Consider the following 17,731-nt stretch of genomic DNA (forward strand, 5'->3'; position numbering starts at 1 on the left):
ACGTGCACGTGTTTAGGGGTATGGCTAACGGTATGTCTGATCCTTTTTTGGTGGAAGGAAAATTAATTGTAGCAAAAGAGTGGGGGAATAGATTAGGTGGATATAAAAGGGAGCTAGTGAGGATTGAAGAGCTAATAAAACCGGGAGTAAAAAGTAAACATCAAGAAAGGTTGAAAATGGCATATGACGAAGTGAAAGTAAGAGAAACTGGTAATTTAGAGGAGGAGTGGAAGTTGTGACGCAGTTCCGGTAGGTCCTGCTGCTTCCTCCGGTGCCTTAGATAACTGCGGAGATAGCAGCAGTAGGGGATTCAGCGTTATGAAGCTTCATCTGTGGTGGATAACGGGGGAGGGTGGGCTGTGGCACCCTAGCAGTACCAGCCAAACTCGGTTGAGTCCCTTGTCAGGCTGGGAGGAACGCAGAGAGGAGAGGTACCCTTTTTTGTTTCATTTGTTTGATGTCGGATCCCCCCCAAAATTGGGGGAAAGTGCCTTGGTATATGTATGTGATGTATGAAGAATGTTACCCATCATTTTCCTTCATTATAAAAATCACAGAATGGCAATAAGCAAAAATATGAATATTCTGACTGACAGAAAAGGAATCCCATGATTACTCAGCATAAAAACCCTTTTTTAGACTTCAATAAAAATATCTGAAATAAACTACATCAAGCACATGATATAACAGAAAGGTTTTTCTCTATTTTTAATTGCAGCCTAGAAATAGAGTACTTAAGTAATGTTACATTCTTTCACCCAGGCTTCGGATGTATATGTCTTTTAATACCCCTGATGCGAGAATAATTCCTAGTTATTGCTGGTTAAAATCAGTTATAAAGAAGAGCTATACAGATAAATAACAAATCTAATAATTTGCCTAACATTGTTTATGCTTAAAAATACAGAAAAGATACTGTAATTCATAAAGAAATATACAAAAAATATTCTTAGGCTTCAACTTACCTTGGTATCCAGACTGGAGCTTTGTCATTGATAGGTGACCTATCTTGTGGATGGGATTTTATGGGTAGGTTTTTGGTTCTCCTTATGGCTTGTTTGATATCTGCTATGGCTGCTTCCACACTTTCTCGGCTTTGGCTTACTCCTCCGCCTGAAGAAAACATGTAACTTAAGAATACAGTAATAAAATTAATTTGATAATGATATTGTTGTTTTTTATGCATAAAAACCTTAGTAACAGCAGTTGTAACCACTTAATTAAATGGAATAAAATAGGAGGGATAGAGGAAAATAGATTCATATTGATAGATTAGCATTTCATTTTTATCTAATATCCTCTTGGTAAAAATACACAATCAAATAAAGTGAGAATAAATATATCTACCCTTTACTATCTTAACATAATATGATAGGCTAAATTCCACTACAAGTACTGTTGGTATAAAAAATCATAAACATAAAATCACAATGAACATTTCCATGACAAAACAACATCCCTTTCTATCTTAAGCGATACATCATATGGTACCTATTCAAGAAGTTTGAAATGTAACAATAAAGAGGAGATGAGCTCAGTAATAAAATTCACCATCAATTAGATAGTCAATCAGAATGAGAGAATACTTTTATCTAAAGAAGATTGGTCAAATATAAAAATGCCACACTGTTCAACAATAATTCCAAATAATATGGGAATTATTATTAAAATTATTTTCTATCAGTATTACCATTTAATACTGCAATCTTAAAATGCTGTTTTCGTATGCTACTGGCAATGAATAATGTATTTACTACCAGAACCAACATTATTGTCTTCCTTTATACTCAAGATCTTTTCTTCAATGAACATTAGGTACATGAGTACTTTAAAATTACTAGCAATGATGCCTCTCTAAGCTAACAGATCTGCAAAGCTTATATTTTAAAAAATCAAATCATACATCTAGTGACATACAGATTCCATACAATCCATAAGGTAGCATAAAAGGCAGATATGCACGATATCCTTTCAGAAATCCTTAAAAAAAAAAACAAGATGGCTGTAAAAACTTGATTACTGTAATTTTATAAATTTATACATACGTATATCCAGAGTTCAATGAATGACTGAACTTTTTTAATCATGGTGGTTTTGCATAGGTGGGTTTTCCTTACACTAAAAATTTTATAATGAAATATAAATGGCATGATATCAACAATACATCTAATCCCATTAATAGTACTGTACAGGTATTTCTCTTTAATGACAATTTCAGTTTACGACTCACGGTTACAATCTTTACTTTACATTAAGGGCTGCTTTTCTGGTCTTATACAACAAGGAAACCCTATTGTATAGTTAATAAAGCCTCTACAAGATTCAGTATTTTATGTTTTATTACAATTTCTAAAAAAGTACGAAAAGAGTGAGCGAGCATCCAACAGCAGAGTTGCAAGTCCAAGTGATCATTAATCATAATAACTTTTGATAAAATATGTTAGGATATAACACATCAGTATATATTTGATGTTTGTTATCAGAAATTCAATAACTTAAGAAATTATAATAATAATGCCCATGTACAGTATATGTGGCAAAACTCGATAGTGCCAGCTTGCGACCAGCTGAAAACAAACAGAAAAAAAAGTAGGTAGCTGTTGGTTGTTAAAACTTAACCTCAATTGATAACAGACAAGTTCTAAATGCTTTAACAAAGCACAATTAACATAAAAAAAAATTTTGAAAAATTCTTTTGCATACATGATGAGAGAGAGAGAGAGAGAGAGAGAGAGAGAGAGAGAGAGAGAGAGAGAGAGAGAGAGAGAGAGAGAGCCTAATAGTAATCTGAATAGACTTGAAAAAGGATAGGGTATGAGTGAAAAGCCCAGGGACCAAGATGCTATCAATCGTTAGATAGTACAGTATAAGGAATTCCATTAATAAGTGAAAGTCAGAACTGCTGTAATAAGAAAAATATAAGAGGGGGACAGAACGAAATTTAACGTAGGATGTGAACTTGAAAAGGATTTTGATGTAACAAGCTGGATAAAGCAAGGATGCACAGGGTCAACAACTGTATCTAAATTGATTATTTACCAAATAAAAGTGAAAAAGAAAATTAAAAGGATTTGAAAACAAAATAATAAAGATTTGGCACTATTCTTTGCAAATGAAGGCCTGATAATTGCCAAAATCATAAAAAAATTTAAAAGAAACATAAGACTATTAAAGGAAATGTGTAATATTTTTCTATAATTCTCGAGCATATGATATAATATCAATATTACCTACAATAATTTTCTAATTGATGAAAATTTTCTAATTCCTTATTACTCAAACATTCTTGAATTTAAACAAACATATCTATAGGTTTACTTTTTGTGCTGTAACATCACAAATTTCTAATGTTTGTATTTTTCTTAACTATACAAACCCAAGTCCTTTAATAGGAGTATGATTTCTGTAAAATTGGGTACTTGGATGTTAAAATTCATAACAAGGTGTGGCTAATTACTGGCAGGTACCAGGGAAAACTTCACCTCCTATCAGCTAATTGAGTAACAAATCTAACCTACATATAGAATTTACGGATTGGATGTGGCGGTTAGTGTAAATTAAAAGACTCAGATTAGTATAGTTAGGAAAAAATACATATTACTTTTCAAAAAGTGAAATTTGTTCCTACATAGATATAAAATCCTTGTCCTTCAATAGGAGACTTATCCTTATTTGAGAGAAAGCTCTTACATCCCAGCTGGCTAGTTTAAAATACAGGGATGGTAAAATACTTGGACCTTAGGAGAAGATAGGGTGTTAACACAAATCCACTTCCTTTGACCTGAAATTTTCAGGTGATAGGCTAGGTTTCTGTCATTTAGAAAGATAGTCATGGAAGACCCTATATCCCTATGGGGTATGACATTTGAAATGCAGTGCTAAAGTCAGGAGGATGAGGAACACACTTCTATCTTAACCTAAATAGAATGTAGTAGTTACTTAGTAAAGTAGGAGACATAACAGTGTGACCACTGCAGCCCAAGAAAGGAGAAATAAAAAATTGAGAAGGAAAAAGGTCAGACATTCTTATTCTCATCCTAAATTGACATTGCAACTGCCATCTTACTAGATTCTTCATTTCTTGTGAGGGAGCTATGTGTGCTGAACAACTTGCTGAGCAGTTGCCACAAGTTCTAAAGAAAACGGGTTGAACAACTTGTGGATGCATTCCTGTAGATAGTGGGCTGTGAAGGTTGTTTGGTGTTTCCAGATTACCGCCTCAAGGGCTTGGCCTACTGACAGGTTCTTCCTAAAGGCTAACGTCACACCCGTACTCTGACTTCCTGAACAAATGCCTGTGTAGGTTCTTCTGGCTCTTCTGCTGTTTGGGAGTTTGTGATCTCTTTATGTACTGTTTACAAAACCAGGAGATGGTATTTTAGAGATGATCTTTTAAAGCCTGCCAGAACTGATGAAGAGATTCAGTAGTCGTGGTCTGAAGGGTTGAGTCCATATCAGGTAGTTAATGCCATCATAAGGAAAAGAAGTAAATCATCCAGATTGTTAGTTACTTCCGTAAGTGAGGGGCTGGAAAAGATTCAAAACCACGATTGTTAACAGCCAGGTTTTGACTTTAGCGACAAACTCAGGAACGAAGGAAAAGGAGACCTTTCTCCACCGCTATGAATAAATAACGAGAAGTGATAATCCATGCAACTTGCTGACTTATTTCGTATAAGCCAGGCAAAGTAAGAAGACCCTCATGAGTGTTAAATTCCTTTCACATGCCTGCTTTAAAGATTTGTAAAGAGCACTACTCAGAGACCTAAGGAATCTGGCAGTGTTCTACAAGGATTGCTTGAACTCTCTTGGAGGGAAAGGACTGCTCAAAGCTCCTCATGAACATCCATAATTCCCACAAAGAGGAAAGGTCTGCTAAGCAATAGCCTTTCACTGCTGAGACTGAAAGGCACTGCTCTATGAGTAAAAATACAAGGAAGTCTACAATCAACTGAATAGAGATTCTGACTGGAGAAGTACCCCTTCTATGACAAAATAGCAGAAGATGACTAACTTTGCCTGATTAACTCCCCAATATAACTTTCAGAGGTATCCATATAGAGTAATGCCTAATGATACGAAACTAATTGGTCCCAGAGTGGCTTTCGTATCATGATTTTTTCGCCTTATACAGTACATGTAAATCACGTAATTTGTTCCAAGCCATAAATAAACACCACATTAAATTTTATATTAAGGCTAAACTGTACTAAACACAATGAAATACAACCATTTGGATAATTTAATACATACCCTAACCATTAATAACCTGTAAATGAAATGTATGATTAGAACAGACAATACAGTAATGCAATGATAAATAGAAAATACAGTAACATAAATGTGAAACCTTACCTTCAGAGGAGTGAGGCGATGTCCGAAAGCAAAGTGACGCCCTGCCGCTTCGCTTTTGGACATCGGCCGAGGAGGATGACGAATGGCACAAAACATTAACAAGTGGCAGAAAACATAAATACTTAACTTTACGAAACACATTGACAAATGGCAGAAAACATCAACACTTAACCTTATGAAACACTAACAAATGGCAGAAAATATTAACACCTAACTTTTTGGAAAACTTAGAATTAAATTTCTTTTTTTTACCACTTTGGACTTCCTCTTGGCCTACTAGCATTGAAGGTTTCTTTAATAAATCACTACCCACGGAAGCTTGTTTCTGCCTGGTTCTTAAAACGTTCCTCAAATGACTCAGGCAAACGTCATTTAAATACTCGAGAGCACGACCTGTGTGAGCCTTTTCTGGGTGTCTCTTTTCTACAAAAGCTGTCATTTTATGGTAGTAAGCTAGAGCCTCCTTAATTTTTGCCGTTGTCATCGGGTCATCCTCCTCCTCCTCACCGCTAGAGAACTGTTTCTCAACAACATTCACTTGCATGATCTTCAACTCCTTCAGGTCATCCGTCTTAAGCTCATCTTAGTGATCCTCGAGAAGCTCATTAATGTCGTACTCACAGACTTTCATACCCATGGACATCTAGAGTCTAACAATCTCAGCAAACTCAGATTGAGCAATAGGTTCAGGATCAATTTTTTTGGCTTTGGCTTCAGCTAGGCCTACGTGGAAGCCCTAAGAGTCTAGTGCAGAGACGGCATCAGGCCACTGCTTCTTCCACGAAGAGTTCACGGTGCGCTTCAAAACCTTCCGCCAAGCTACATCGATGAGTCTGAGGCTATCAGAACATCGAAATGCTCCTTCCAAAATTCTCACAGGGTGAGGGTTGTGTTGTCAGTGATTTTAAAACATCTCTTGAAGAGATATTTAGGATAAAGCTTCTTAAAGTTGGAAATCACTTGCTGGTCCATGGGCTGGAGGAGAGGGGTGGAGTTAGGCAGAAGATAGAGAACCTTAATGAAGGAATAATCTGCTAGGAAATCTTCCTCAAGTCCAGGAGGGTGAGCAGGGGCATTTTCCAACAACAGCAAGAATTTCAGAGGGAGGCGCTTCTCTTCCAAATAGTTTTTCACAGTCGGGCCGAAATAAAAAGATTTACTCACTCAGTGAACAAGTACACTATCTTCTTACCCAGGCTTTTGCATTAGCCCTCCACATCACAAGAAGCTTGTCCTCAAGCATTTTGTGGACCTTGAAGGCTTGAGGAGTCTACAAATGATACAACAGCAAGGGCTTCACCTTATAATCCACACTGGTATTTGCACAAAGTGCAAGGGTAAGCCTGTCCTTCATAGGCTTATGCCATGGTAACTTATCTTCCGCCGTGATTTACGTCTAGCGAGACATTTTCTCCAACAAAAGCCTAGTTTCATCACAGCTTAAGATATGCTGGGGACTGTAGCCATCCTTGACAATCAACTTGTCGAACGTCTTACCGAAGGCTTCGGCTGCTTTCGTGTCCAAACTGGCAGCCTTCCCATGCCACAGCCCCGAATGAATGCCAGACTGTCTCTTGAATTTTTCAACCACCCCAAGAAGCTTTGAACTCTGGGGGTGCCTGCTTTGATATTCCTTCTCCTGTGTCATCTTTAGCCTGAGCAAGAACATTACCAAAAATAGCGCTGGGCTTCCTGCAGATTATCGTCTCAGTGATTGAATCTCTAGCGATATCCTTATCCTTAATTCAAAGGAGAAGCAGTCTCTCCATCTCATCCTGGACGTGGCTCTTCTTGCTGGAGAAAGCAGTCATACTCTTAGAAGGTGTTGCTGCTTTGATGGCTTCCTTCTGTTTAAAGATGGTTTCTATTTCTATTTTGGCCATATTCCTAAGCAATCACACTTAACTGCATGCTAGCTTCATATTTCTTGATAATCTCAGGCTTCATCTCCATAGAAAGAATCCACTTCTTCTTTCTTCCGCATCAGCAACTTTCTTGGGACCCATGACTAATAACGTGTGAGTTGAATAACGCAACACGATACAGTACAGTAACTAAAAGAATGAAAGTGAAATCACCAACGCAAATTGAATGTGAATGATAGCGGTGCTGAAATAAAATGATTGAGGAACACAAATGCATGATGGGATAGATATTGACCAATATGAGAGCAGGATCCTATGGCAGTAGCCAGTGTCAGAGTAGAGATAACCAAAGGGAGCATCATGAAATTTTTGAATGCAGAAGCCTTTGTATCAAGAGGTATTTCGGTGCAGTGCCTAGCATAAAGCTTATTTCTGGGAGGAGATGCTCAATAGTCTACCTCTGTGAAGGGATTGGGATGTCACAGAGTTGTGGTGTCTGGATAGATAGGGCTGGCAAAATAGGTTGGGTAAATTGGGTAGTTTTCTCGGAGCTTTGATTAAAAGCATCAGAACGTCCAAGGAGCCTTTTGTATGGAGCCACTTAGGAGCCCTCTTGAAGTTTGGAGTAGTGAGTACCATACCCAGCTGACTACTCTTCGGATCAGGCAAAACGGTGAAAAGCTCCCTTTTAAAAACTCATCGGGAACTTACCTATCGGAAAACCCCACAAAGTCAAGGGGCTGCTTGCCACATGACGATGAACGGTATACGCTGCTAAAACAACCCGTCCCTGGCGAGTGCGTTTGATCGCGATTACATTCCTCTTGCCAGGAATAAATTTTGATCACAACTTTACTGCATTGTTTAGTGTCCACCAGGGCTGTGGAGTCGAAGTCGGAGTCGAGGAGTCAAAGCCATTTTAAGTCAGAAGAGTCAGAGTCGGAGTCGTTAAAATTGTCCTGACTCCGACTCCGACTGGATCTGAATTGCTTTATAACACAAATACCGTAATACTCATGTAACATACAAGTTTTAAAGACTAATTTTGAAGCTAAATTCAATGGGGTCGCATCATACACAAGATATAATATTAGCATATGCACTCTTGGACTAGGCTACATCATTGTTCAAACTGTATATCCATTTACTCTGGTAAAAACATAGTTATATTTGAAATAAACCAGATTTTGATCAAACTGATGTTATAATTAACTGTATTCAATAATAATGCATGCAATATCCAAATTTTAGTATCGCATTTTCCAATAAAATCATAGCGAATTATAATCTTCCCCATTGTATACAGTTTTATAATCTTTACCACTGTTTGTGTTTCCAAATCAGCTGATTAATGTAATCTACCAAAGGATATTTCATATTTCTTAAAAGTTACAATTACTGTATTACTTGATCTATCATCTTCCAATTAGCAAACTAATATCAATAGTTTTATTTGAAATACAGTACTTCTCTCATATTTTGTTTAATTTTGAATTGAATCGCATATAGAAGTTAACCGGAGTTTCATTCAAACTGCCAATGCACAATACTTTATATAAAAATAAATGTTTCTTTTACATTTATGCGATTTGCAAATTCATAGGTTCCCACTAAATTTCACTTTGTTTCCTCCCTGAGTTGTCTGACTTTCTCTTGCACAGAGAGCAAGAGACAAAGGAAAGGCTTGCCGCATCTCTGTCCCTCCAAATTACCTTGGAGGCAATGGCAAGCGACCATAGATCCAAAGACATGTTTATGGTCGTGGCCAAGTCACACTTGGCAACGCTGGTCAAGGACCTATGTGGCTTTCTTAGGGCCAGAAGGGCATGTAGGGAATTCGTGTTTGCTTCGGCTGCGGTGAAGCACGAACCCAGGAAGCTGATATCTTCCAATATCTGGGGAAAGGACCTCTTCCCGAGTGAAGTGGTCAAGGAAATAGTCGACAAGGCTGCCACAGAGAACAGGAATCTTCTCCAAAAGTGGGGCATGTCGGCTAAGAGGAAGTCTTCCCCGGATGAGGGTCTCCACCCTAAGAGGAAGACAAAGAGGCCAAGGTTGCCCTCTCGCCCCGCCAGACAACAGCAACAACTTCCCATGATGTCAGTGCCCCAGATGGTGGCACAACCCCAACCCACCTACCAAATGGTGCCCCAGCAGATGGTGACCCAGTCACCAGCCTTTACTCCCGCCTATGAGAGGCAGACCACTACCTTTCGCCCTGAAGGTAGAGGGTCAAATAGAGGTTCCTCTAGACACCCCTCAAGAGGAAGAGGGGGTAGGGGAGGGCGCGGTCAAGGAGGCAAGTCCTCCGGACAACCAAAGCAATGAGATGCTTCCGGTAGGAGGAAGACTCCAATCATTTTGGGATCACTGGACCTTCGATCCCTGGGCCCACAGCCTCATCAAGAACCGACTAGGCTGGAGCTGGAGGACAGCTCCACCATCATTTCCTCAATTCTTCCAACACTCCACCCCCGTCCAGGAAGAATATACCCGAGAGCTCTTGAGCAAACGGGTAATAAGGAGGGCAAAGTCCATCAAATTCCAAGGAAGGCTGTTTTGTGTTCCCAAGAAGGACTCAGACAAACTCAGAGTCACTCTGGACTTGTCGCCACTCAACAAGTTCATAGAAAACTACAAGTTCAGGAAGCTGACCCTTCAACACATAAGGACCCTGCTTTCAAAACGGGTGTACACAGTCTCCATAGACATGGCAGATACCTATTGGCATATTCCAATCAATCGCCAACTCTCCTCCTACCTAGGATTCAGGCTACAGAAGAGGAAATACGTCTTCAAAGCCATGCCTTTCGGACTAAGCATACCCCCAAGGATCTTTACAAACCTTGCAGATGCAGTCGTTCAACAACTACGCCTAGAAGGTGTCCAGGTGGTAGCCTACCTGGACGATTGGCTGGTGTGGGCAGCATCCGAGACGGAATGCATGCAAGCATCCAAGAAAGTGATCCAGTTCCTGGAACATCTGGGATTCAAGATCAACATCAAAAAGTCTCGACTATCTCCAGCTCAGGAGTTTCAATGGCTTGGAATGCATTGGAACTTACAGTCACACCGCCTCTCCATTCCACCAAAGAAGAGGAGAGAGATAGCGGGATCTGTCAGGAGACTACTGAAATCCGACAGGATATCAAGACGCCAACAGGAGAGAATGCTGGGCTCTCTTCAGTTTGCATCAGTGACAGACCCGCTGCTAAGAGCACAGTTAAAGGATGCATCAGGAGTCTGGAGAAGATACGCATCAAACGCTCGAAGAGATCTAAGAAGACCGATACCGACTCGACTACGATCACTTCTCAAGCCATGGTCGAAGGTCAAGAACCTAAAAAGGTCGGTGCCTTTGCAACCACCTCTACCTTCAGTCATCATCCACCCACCGCATCAAAGGAGGGATGGGGAGATCACTCTCACCAACGGAAAGTCCAAGGGACTTGGTCCTCTCTATTCAAGACCTTCCACATCAACATTTTGGAGGCCATGGCAGTCTTTCTCACGCTGAAGAAATTGTCCCCTCGCCATTCAGTCCACATAAGACTGATTCTCGACAGCGAGGTGATAGTGAGATGTTTGAATCATCAAGGTTCGAGATCGACCCAAATCAACCAAGTGATGTTGGCCATCTTCTGCTTGGCGGAAAAGGAGAGATGGCACTTATCAGCAGTTCACCTCCAAGGGTTCCGCAATGTGACGGCGGACGCTCTATCTAGGCTCACGCCGATAGAGTCACAATGGTCCCTAGACGCAGGATCATTCTCCTTCATCTTACGTCCAGTCCCAGAACTGCAGATCGACCTCTTCGCGACAAGTGACAACAAGAAGCTACCTCGTTATGTGGCCCCATACGAGGACCCTCTACTGGAAGCGGTGGATGCCATGTCCCTCGACTGGAACAGATGGACCGGGATTTACCTGTTCCCTCCAACCAACCTTCTGTTGAAGGTCCTCAACAAGCTGAGATCCTTTAAGGGAACAGCAGCCCTAGTGACTCCCAAGTGACCGACGAGCAATTGGTTCCCTCTAGTATTGGAATTACAGCTGAGGCTGGTCCCTCTGCCGGACCCAGTTCTGACTCAACAAGTACAGAAGTCGACTGTCTTCGCTTCATCACAGAAAACCCAAAACCTTAATCTCATGATTTTCTCTCCTTAGCAGTTAAGAAAAGGTTTGGAATCTCGAAAGACAGTATAGACTTCTTGGAAGAATATAAGTCTAAATCTACCAGAAGGCAATATGAGTCATCTTGGAAGAAGTGGGTTGCTTTTGTCAAGGCAAGAAGTCCAAAAGAGATCTCAACAGATTTCTGTTTATCCTTCTTTATTCACCTTCATGGATAAGATTTAGCAGCCAACATGATAACAACGTGTAAATCAACCTTGGACAAACCTTTGCTTTACGCCTTCCAAGTAGACTTATCCAATGAATTCTTTAACAGGATCCCTAAGGCCTGTGCTAGACTTAGGCCTGCAGCACCATCTCATGGTCCTTGGATAAGGTCCTACACTTTGCCTCAACAGTGAACAATGAGGACTGCTCTCTGAAAGACATGACTCAAAAAGTTATTTTCTTGTTTGCTCTAGCCTCGGGGGCCAGAGTTAGTGAAAGAGTGTCCCTTTCTCGGGATGAGGGCCATATTCAGTTCTCAGAAGCGGGAGAGCTGAATCTCTTTCCTGACCCAACGTTTCTCGCCAAAAACGAGCTACCTACCAAAAGGTGGGGTCCCTAGAGAATCTGCCCTCTGAAGGAAGATGTCTCACTGTGTCCAGTATTGTCTAAAGGTCTATCTTCGTCGAACTTCAGACTTCAGGGGAGGAAAGCTCTTTAAAGGAGAAATATCGGGCTCAAACTTACCCCTAAAACAACTAAGGGCGAAGATCACCTACAGTACTTCATTCGCAGAGCGGATCCTGACAGTACACCCGCAGGTCACGTTCCTAGGAAAATTGCTTCGTCATGGAACTTCTTCCAATACACGGATTTTGAGCGTCTTCGCTCGTATACTGGATGGAAGTCATTCAGAGTGTTCTTTAAACACTACGCGAAGCAAGTGCAAGAGTTGAAAAGGTATGTGGTGGCGGCAGGTAGTGTGCTAAAACCTGTCGCTTAGTGCTGCAAGGAACAGTGAATTGATTGGGACTGTCGTATAAGGTGTACGTGTTGACACCTTACAGTGCAACATGTAAAGTGAAGTGTCACCAGGGTGACACTAAGAATTGTTCCAGTTATTAAAGGTGAAGAAACATAGAGATAACACATGTGCCATGTGTTCTTTACAGTGTGAAAGGACAGTCATTTACAGAAATGCATATTAGAAAATTTATTAAATTTTCAGTTTGGTGGCATTAATTATCGTTTACTTTCAGGTGAAACAAGTATTTCTGGTCTCGTCTGCATTTTTATGTTTCTTTGTATTCACTAGCATTTTATTATTACTATATAATATATGTTGAATTACTATTTATTGATTACCAATAAATAATTGATTGGTATTTGCATCTTATTTTGCCCAAAATTTAAATAACTAAAGATATGTGTGAGCATTAATTATTTATTCCTTAATAACCTGCATATTGACATGAGAACAATATAAATAACTTTGTTCTTTCATGAATACAACCTTTTTCTGCCTATGCATACTTTGTTCCTACACGGATACAAACTTATCTGATGTTGCATACAGCTAAACCTGTATGCCTGGGATGCTATGGTGGCTTATGTGACGGATTTTGAGCGAAGCGAAAAATCTATTTTTGGGAGAGGTAGCCATGTCGTCCTGATGGAAGTTCCTTTATAGTAGCTTCCTAGGTTATATTTAACTGCAGTGATATATCCCAGAGAATTTTACTTTAGGTATCTAGAATTCTAACTCCTGGCGCGAATATCCCTGGCTTACGCCTTTAGGGATATCACATAATATCAGAGGACGTATTCTTAACACGCCACATAGCTATCTACACCCCGAATAGCGTTTACGCTTCGAGAGGGGAAAGTGGCAAGAATTGGAGAGCCGTAATTAAGGCACGCTCTACTCCTACTGTTGAGTACTTGTATGACGTCACGTCCGGGCGCCATCTTGTTATTCCTTGTAGCGTTAGCGAGGTGCTACAGATACAGTACATTACTTTTGGGAGGGATTCTTTCAGCCTTTATAAAAGGAGGGTGGGTCTATTAGGACGACATGGCTACCTCACCCAAAAATAGATTTTTCGCTTTTGGGCTCAGGCCATATCGTCCTGATGGAAGTTTACCAGAGCATTAATGTATCTGTGGATTTCCCATTAGTGCCAATAACCGCGAGATAAATTTTCCTTGGTCACCTAGGCCTAGAGACACATGGTGTTACCGTCATACACCACTTCAGCTGATCATGGACTATGTCAGTGCTTCCTGCCCCCTACAGGGAAGAGTCATGGTAGACTCTAGGAAAAAACTCGAAGATTGTAAGTTCGTATGAACAATCTAGCCAACAAACAGGTACTGTATATTGGTCTCATCATATACTTTTGTAAAACAGAGTTTCTATTCTGAAAGGAACAAATGTATGTATTGACTACTGACACCTCCCCCGGTCTACTTGGTATGTGTAAGCAAGATAGACAGGTTTTCATCTATGTAGGAAAATTGTAAAAGTCAGTAATACAATCAGGTATATGAAATCAGTCGTAACCAGGGACTGATACCTGATAAAAACACATAATTATGAGGTTTGCTAGCTTTAGAACAGATATTGTATCTGTTCAGGATATATTTTCAATATAAGAGGTTATAATGAATTTCTCTCACACATTTATTTATTTGGAATTTTGGGGCGAAAAGAGACGCAAAATTGAGATACTGTACTGTATGTATTTATTGATAAACAAGAGATAACAAGGTCAAAGTGCATTTTATAATATAATATACAGTAAAACAAAAATTGGAAATATAGTGGAAAGCATAATTAAAATGGTAATAACAGAAATACTTGTTTCACCTGAAAGGAAACGTGAAGCCACTTTAAAAGGAAATATTGTAATATTTCATGTTTTCTTATTTCTGTCGTTACATTTTATAAACACTTGCGTAATTATACGCATGGCACGTGTAAGTCTTTTATGCTTCTTTCACCCTTATACTTAGAACAGTCCATAATGTCACTACATTGATACTTCACTAAACATGTCACTCCGTAGGGAGGGATCATGTACATCCTTCACTAAAAGTCCCGATTAGTGCACTGTTCCTCGCAGTATTCAAGCGGCAGGTTTTAATACACTACCTGCTGCCACCACAAAGTGCTTGATCTCTTGCACTTGCTTCGCGTAGTGTTTAAAGAAAACCCTGGATGACTTCCATCCAGAATACGAGCGAAGACTTTCAAAATTCATATTTTGAAAGAAGTTCAGAGACGAAGCAATTTTTCTCAGATCATAACCTGCGGGTGTGCTGTCTGGATACGCTCTGCAAATGAAATAGGTGATCTTCGCTCTTAATTGTTTCAAAGACAATGTCGAACCTGAGGTTTCTCCCCTAAAAACTGTCCTCCCCAAAGTCTGAAGTTCTACGAAGATAGACCTTTAGGCACTCTACTGGACATAGAGATGCATCTTCCTTCAGAGGGCAGATTCATCAGGGACCCCACCTTTTGGTGGGCAGCTCATTCTTAGTGAGAAATGTCGGGTCAGGAAAGAGATGCAGTTCTCCACACTCTGTGAACTGAATGTGGCCCTCATCCCTGGAAAGGGCCACTATTTCGCTAACTCTGGCTCCTGAAGCTAGTGCAAATAAGAATATAACTTTTTAGGTAAAATCCTTTAAAGAGCAGTCTTCATTGTTCAGGGTTGAGGCTGAATGAAGAACCTTATCTAAGGACCAAGAAATGGGCCTTGGAGGTGCTGCGGGCCTAAGCTGAGCGCAGGCCTTAGGGATCTTATTGAAGATTTCGTTAGAGAAGTCCACCTGGAAGGCATATAGCAAGGGTCTAGTCAAGGCAGATTTACATGTAGAGATCGTGTTGGCTGGTAAACCTTGTTCATGGAGATGAATAAAGAACGATAAACAGAAATCTGTCGAGATTTCTTTTGGTTTCTTTGCCTTGACAAAGGCAACCCTTTTCTTCCAGGAAGACTCGTATTGTCTTCTAGTAGATTTTGACTTATATTCTTCTAAAAAGTTTATACTGTCCTTCGAAATCCCAAACCTTTTCTTGACTGCTAAGGCGAGAAAATCATGGGATAAAGATTTCGGTTTTCTGTGATGAAGCGGAGACAGTCGACTTCTGCACTTGTTGAGTCAGAACTGGATCCGGCAATGGGACCAGCTTCAGTCGCAGTTCTGTTATCAGAAGGAACCAGATGCTGTTGGGCCACTTGTGAGCCACTATCACTGCTATTCCCTGAAAGGATCTCAGTTTGTTGAGGACCTTTAGCAGGAGGTTGGTTGGAGGGAACAGGTAAATCCTGGACCATCTGTTCCAATCTAGGGACATCGCGTCTACTGCTTCCGCTAGAGGATCCTCGTACGGGGCTACGTATTAGGGTAGCTTCTTGTTGTCGCTCGTTGTGAAGAGGTCTATCTGCAGTCCTGGGACTTTGCGTAAGATGAAGGAGAATGATCTTGCGTCTAGGGACCATTCTGACTCTATCAGGGTGAGCCTGGATAGAGCCTCCGCCGTCACGTTGCGGAACCCTTGAAGGTGAACTGCTGATAAGTGCCATCTCTTCTTTTCCGCCAGGCGGAAGATGGCCAACATCACTTGGTTGATTTGGGGCGATCTCGAACCTTGCCGGTTTAGACATCTCATTATCACTTCGCTGTCCAGGACCAGTCAGATGTGGATTGAGCAGCGAAGCTTCTGTTTCTTCAGCGATAGAAAAACTGCCATGGCTTCCAGAATGCTGATGTGGAAGGTCTTGAAGAGGGAGGACCAGGTTCATTGGACTTTCCGTTGGTGAGAGTGGCATCCCCGTCCTTCCTTTGAGGCATCCGTGTGAACGGTGACCGAGGGTGGAGGTGGTTGCATGGGTACCTTCTTCTTTAGGTGCTTGGCCTCCGACCATGGCTTGAGAAGTGATCGCAGACGAGTTGGTATCAGTCTTGTTAGATCTCTTCAAGCGTTTGATGCGTATCTTCTCCAGACTCCTGATGCATCTTTTAATTGTGCTCTCAGCACTGGGTCTGTCACTGAGGCAAACTGGAGGGAGCCCAGTACTCTCTCTTGTTGCCGTATTGATATCCGGTCGGATCGTAGCAGTCTCTTGACAGATCCCGCTATCTTTCTCCTCTTCTTTGATGGAAGGGAGACGCGGTGTGACTGTAAGTTCCAATGAACGCCAAGCCATTGGAACTTTTGAGCTGGAGATAGTCGAGACTTTTTCAAGTTGATCTTGAATCCTAGATGTTCCAGGAACTGGATCACTTCCTTGGAGGCTTGCGTGCATTCTGCTTCGGATGCTGCCCACACCAGCCAGGCGTCCAGGTAGGCTATCACCTGAACTCCCTTTAGGGTTAGTTGACGAATGACTACGTTTGCAAGCTTTGTGAATACACTTGGGGCTATGTTTAGTCCGAAGGGCATGGCTCTGAAGACGTACTGTCTCTTTTGTAGCTTGAATCCTAGGTAGGAGGAAACTTGTCGATTGATTGGGACATGCCAATATACGTCCGCCATGTCTATGGAGACTGTGTATGCCTGCTTGGGCAGTAGGGTCCTTATGTATTGAAGAGTAAGCATCCTCAACTTGTGGTTCACTATGAACTTGTTGAGTGGTGACAAGTCCAGAATGACTCTGAGTTTTTCCGAGTCTTTCTTTGGAACACAAAATAGCCTTCCCTGGAACTTGACGGACTTTGCTCTCCTTATGACTCTCTTGTCTAAGAGTTCTTGGGCATATTCTTCCAGAATGGGGGTTGAGTGTTGGAAGAATTGAGGGAAAGTCAGTTGAGTTGTGATCCAGCTCCAACCTAGTACGTTTTTGATCAGGCTGTGGGCCCAGGGATTGAAGGTCCAACGATCCCGGAAATAGAAGAGTCTCCCTCCTACCGGAAGCATCTCACTTGGAGTGCTGGTTGAAGGACTTGCCTCCTTGGTCACGTCCACCTCTGTTGCCCCTGCCTCTTGAGGGGCGTCTAGAGGAGCCTCGAAAGGAACCTTTAGATTTCGGCCGAAAGGTCATGGATTGCCTTTCAAAGGCCGGGGTAAAGACAGGCGACTGTGTCGCTAGTTGCTGGGGTACCAATTGGTACGTGGTGGGTGGTTGTGCCACCGTCTGGGACACCGTGGCCACGGGAAGTTGTTGTTGTCTAGGTGGGCGAGAGGGCGCTCTTGGCCTCTTAGTCTTTCTTTTAGGCTGAGGACCCTCATCTGGCGAAGACTTTCTATTCGTTGACAAGCCCCACTTCTGGAGAAGATTTCTATTCTCCGTGGCAGCTTTGTCGACGTCCTCTTTCACCACTTCACTTGGAAAGAGGTCTTTACCCTAGATATTGGAGGATATTAACTTCCTTGGTTCGAGTCT

General features: G+C 41.4%; 1 protein-coding gene across 1 annotated transcript in view; it reads right to left on the reverse strand.

Moving 5' to 3' along the window:
* Window positions 1-961: 961 nt before the first annotated feature.
* LOC137637550 (heat shock protein DDB_G0288861-like) overlaps window positions 962-17,731 on the reverse strand; it is a 54,285-nt gene continuing 37,515 nt past the window's right edge. The window contains exon 6 of the mRNA XM_068369710.1: window positions 962-1,113. Coding sequence (XP_068225811.1) covers window positions 962-1,113 — 152 coding nt within the window. The remainder of the gene's footprint in view (window positions 1,114-17,731) is intronic.

Source organism: Palaemon carinicauda, unplaced genomic scaffold (genome assembly GCF_036898095.1).
Source record: "Palaemon carinicauda isolate YSFRI2023 unplaced genomic scaffold, ASM3689809v2 scaffold84, whole genome shotgun sequence".
In the NCBI taxonomy this organism is placed as follows: Eukaryota; Metazoa; Arthropoda; class Malacostraca; order Decapoda; family Palaemonidae; genus Palaemon; species Palaemon carinicauda.